Source organism: Trypanosoma equiperdum (assembly GCF_001457755.1).
Source record: "Trypanosoma equiperdum strain OVI genome assembly, contig: ctg_1321, whole genome shotgun sequence".
In the NCBI taxonomy this organism is placed as follows: domain Eukaryota; phylum Euglenozoa; class Kinetoplastea; order Trypanosomatida; family Trypanosomatidae; genus Trypanosoma; species Trypanosoma equiperdum.
This window is the reverse complement of record NW_027123307.1, coordinates 7,466-12,138: the sequence shown is the minus strand read 5'-3', so window position 1 is coordinate 12,138 and position 4,673 is coordinate 7,466. Positions and strand designations below refer to the sequence as shown.

At 45.4% G+C, this 4,673-nt stretch overlaps 1 protein-coding gene across 1 annotated transcript; it reads right to left on the bottom strand.

Annotated features, from left to right (window-relative positions):
* Positions 1–675: 675 nt before the first annotated feature.
* On the bottom strand, positions 676–3,756 carry TEOVI_000758400 (leucine-rich repeat protein (LRRP), putative; the record flags this gene model as incomplete). Its single annotated transcript, XM_067221111.1, has 1 exon — positions 676–3,756. One exon carries the CDS (start codon positions 3,754–3,756, stop codon positions 676–678), a length of 3,081 nt encoding a protein of 1,026 aa, XP_067077212.1.
* Between the last annotated feature and the right edge of the window lie 917 nt (positions 3,757–4,673).

The window sequence follows — 4,673 nt, the reverse complement described above, 5'->3', positions numbered from 1 at the left end:
AAAAAAAAACGAAGAAAGAGGTGGAGTGAGGTAAAAATAAAACCACCTCACAAAGACACAAAAGTGAACAGAGGGAAGGAATGGGTAATGAAATCGCGAGGAAAAAAACGGAAAAAATAATTTAATTAGTTGACAAGAACAATTTACATATGCCAATCCTAAAGGTTGTAAACTTTTTTTTGTACAAGGGGAGAAAACCCACAACAAAGTGTCAATCCAATCCAATCCAATCCCTTCCTTTCCTCTCCTCTCCTCTTCAATACAAAGACACATATATACAAACTCGTAAACGCGCAACTTCTTTCTCTTGCTATCTTTCTTGTCTTATTACCATTCTTCCGTGATTCTGATACTATTTTTCAAATTATTTTTTCGACATCTATTCCGGTCAGTACTCGTTTTCCTTTCCTTTTTTAACATTCACATGTTACTCCAGTGTCCTCCTCTCCGTATTTTACAATCCTTCTTCTGCATCTGACTGCAAAGCAGACGCTTTGAAGGGCACAAAGTTAGCGAAGAGGAGTTGAAAGAGCATCGGTACAATGAAGGAGCACCTTCTCCTCCTCACAAATAGACACATACACAAACATATATATATATATATATATATATATATATCCAAAAAGAAGTGAACATCAACGCCAGAGGTCACGTAGAACAGGTTGCGCTCATAAGCTAATAAATACCCTTCTGACTATCTGCACAACAGAAACTGACTTCCCGGTAAGGCTTGTCACTGCGTTTCGACTTCGTTCGCCTATGTGAAACAGCAGCCGACGTCTGAATGTGGTCACGCGAAGTTGGGTCCACGTGCGTGTTGTCGCCTGCCTTGTACTTCGCGGCGTATGAGACAAATGCAATGTTAACGTCCTCCACATAGTGTTCACCATAGAGTGTATTCCATGACCGCATCGTTTCATCCACCGCATCCGTAGTTTCCTCCCACATAACATCCACATTGTCAATTCCGAGAAGGTGAAGTACCTCCTTGTATTTTACGTGATCAGTACGGTGGCAGTGCAGAAGCAGAGTGATACCGATTGTTGGAACGGGGTCTGTCGTCGATAGTTGCCTTTGGCGGCGGTGTCCATGAAATTCGGTATCACTCCGTCGCGAAAGCACTGAAGGACGCTTCGAGGGAGGTTGTGACTTGAACATCTCCTTCTTATTTGGAGGGCCATTGTGGCCATGGTACGTGTTTCCGGTGTCCGTACCGTTTTGATGCCCATGAACCGAGGAGGGTTTGCTGCTATCAGCTTGCCTACTCCGGCGCAAAGCTGCCTGAAGGGGTGCTATTGACTTTTGGGGACGCGGCAGGTACGAGTCTGAAGAAAATATTGACAGATTTTTCAGTTCAGTAGCCGCTTGATCCCCATCGTCTGTGTCAATTTTTGGATCCTTCAGGCGATTAATTTGCGCGTAGAGGGCAAGGTACTTTACATAACGGGTCCAGTCCATAAACTGTACCATTAGTTTTTCCTCGTGCTCAATGAAATGGTTATTCATACTAAAAAACCTCTGTAATGAAACTGCAAAACGGTCCATGCTCTGATTCTGAAAGTGTGCCGTGATGAATGGGTCCAAAACGGCACTAAGGTCAGCTACTGAATTAACATTGTGTAGGCCGTCAAGATTCCCCACCACGGAGGAGGCCAGGGGTTTCCCATTTATAAATCCGGATACACCAAAGGTAGCTAAAATGTCCCGAACTTCATCCTCTATGGAAGAAACCGTATCACCATCCTGCAACGCGTTTCTTGAGGAGGGATTCTGCTTGGCTCGCAGCTCCCAGAAGTCGTAGTGTAACCAATGAAGATCCTTCTGTACGGTTCGAATCATTCTATCCCAAACGTGTTTGCTGGCTGCCAACGTCTCCTTCACCCCTTGCGGATCCTCGTGTTTCTGAAGGAAGAGCATGCGGTAGTTGCAATTTAACACCTGGCGGCACACTGCTTCACAGTCTCTTCGGTACGCTACGGGATCTTGGGTCATTTGAGCGTAATGAATCGCCATAACATCTACAGGGGGCACAATAACAGCCTTGAAGTTTGCAGCCTGCATCGCAAGAAAAAATATATAGCGGCTTATTACAATTTGGAGCACGTCCCGCCGCAATTTACCGTCTGAGGGATGATTGCCCACCGAAAAAAAAGGTGCCACGTTCTCACCCGGATCCGCCACCTGAGGCTTCTTCGCGCTACATTCTTCATCTTTCCCACCACCGTTACCAACACACCTTCCGCTTTTGTCATTATTCCCCGTGGGCCCCTCCTCAGCCTCACCACTTGAGAAGAAAAACCACCCAAGCGGATGGAGTGTGCACACTGCCCCCAGATGACTCGGTACAAGTTCGTCATCTATTGCAATATCTACCTTGAAATAGCCATCCATGAGTAAGTTAACCATCGTCTGAACAGTATCACCCACAAACAAACCCTTTCGTAGCGTGATACAATTAATGCGTTGCAGATTAAGACCACAAATCTCCAGTGGCACTCGTGTGCGGTAAGGGCTAATGTTGCGTCCTCCCTTCCATGATTCCCAATGAAGCGTATGCAACGAACCAAGACTTCCAATGTCAAGCCACTCGTTCTTAGCCCCACGGATATTTACCGCGAAAGGACACCCGACGATGTTAAGTTCCTGCAAGTGCTTGAATGAGATAAACGTCAAGTTGGGATCGTCGAGTTGATCGTTGTCACTCAAGTCAAGTTTTACCAAACTTGTCAAGCGGTGGAAATATTTTGGTAGCGTACGCAGCGAACACGCACGTAGTGACAGCGTCTTCAAGGGAATGGGCTGAGGAACCGCAACAATACACCCTTTGCGATTGTTCTGTCCAAAGCTCTTCGCAGCGCTACTCTGCGACCCCACACTAGTTGCATCATCATTGTGCTCATTGATTAGATTAGAAGATATGCTTGTTTTCATGGAGCCGCGTGATGTGAACTCTCTTACGAGGCGTCCCGCTATCACATCCAATGTTTCCAAGGGGTTCCGCGAAAGGTCAAGAGTAGCCAACTTACGCAGTTTAATCACAACACGCGGCACCGCTGCAAGGTACAGATCTCTAAGATGCAACTCCGTTAGTGAGGCACACAAGAACTCGCCAAAGAAGTCAGGATTCTCAAACTCAAAGACGTTTCCCGATACATCAAGCGTCTCAAGCGACTGGAGGTTCCTAACACCATTTGGAAGTTCACCGATTATACCACAGTCTGCAATGAACAGGCGGACCAACATTGGAAGTTGCGAAAACTGGACACCTCCAAAATTGAGGCTGCCGTTGTTCGATACGTCAAGTTCCTTCAGGACGGGACATCTGAGCACACACGCCGGTATGGTGGTCAGCGAACAATTTCTCAGCACGAGTCGTGTAAGATTAGCGATGCGTGACACCGCGTCGAGAGCGTGGACGTGATGACCTAAATTGTTTGAGCTCGCATCCACTACGCAAAGTCGTGGCATATCTCCCAAAACGACAGGAAGACGCTCAAAAATGTTGCAATCGATGTAAATTTCTTCAATGTCTGGTAGCAGTGTCATTTCCTTGCCCAGTGTATAGAGTTTGTTGTCAGTCAGATGTAACTTCCGCGGTGTGTGCAGCTCGCCCGTATTTATGAGCCCAACAAAATCCAACCCGAAGTAGCTTATGCTACGCGATGTGAGATCCACATCACCATCCCTACCAACATGAACACCTTTTACACCAAATGGGTTCACATTCTTTGTAGAGCTGGAAAGGTTACACCCCATTTAACAGCGGGGACAAGAGGGGAAGTGTTCGCACAAGAAACTTTGTTTCTTATTTTTATTATTTTCTCCTACCCTATCCTGTCTCTTCCTCTCCTTTAAATATAGCCCGTCAGGCCCTTGTTTCCTTTGAGTTACCTCTGTGTCACACACCTTACTTTCCGTATTATATCTTTCTACACTTGTAAAAAACTCTTTAATGAAATTTTTTTTGATAAAAAACACGGTCAAAACGGTTGTAGGGCAGAAAAACTGAAGGAAAGGTGAATGAACACCACCAGTTTCCCCTACCTTCACCTTAAGCCGCACTTAGGGGAAATCACATGAGGAGAAAAAGAAAAAGGGAAGGACAAAAAATCAGGGAATTAAATAGTAAAATTTGAACACAGCAACCCCCTTCCCCGCTGGAGGGAGAAAGTAACGATAGGGCAACTGCGTGGAGAAGTCACAAATTTCCAGCAATCCGCGAATTAATGAAAGCAACATGCGTGCATGTAGTGTCACACAATAATAATAGCAATTATCCAAACTACGATAAAGCGGGTTTACTACAATTATTACTTATAATTTGACGGGAGTCAAGCGCCTCTATGAATGGTTGGGAAGAGAGAATGTTACACTAGGGAAGTCGACCGTCCTTCGCACCGCTACACATCTAACATAATATGAAGCTAATTCGATAACCCTGACGGGACGCTACACTGGCATTTAAGGAAACCCACAGCGTTAATTTCCCCCCATCCCATCCACCACTGGTTTATGAAATGAATTAGTACATGCTGTGTGACAGGACCCCAACGATATCACATAAAGAAAATCGACAGAACCACTTGAGGTCCAACTCTAATAAATACATATGCGGCCTCCCGCAAACCTTTCCCTAGACCACAATGAACAAAGAAAGAAAAACAACAAAAGGG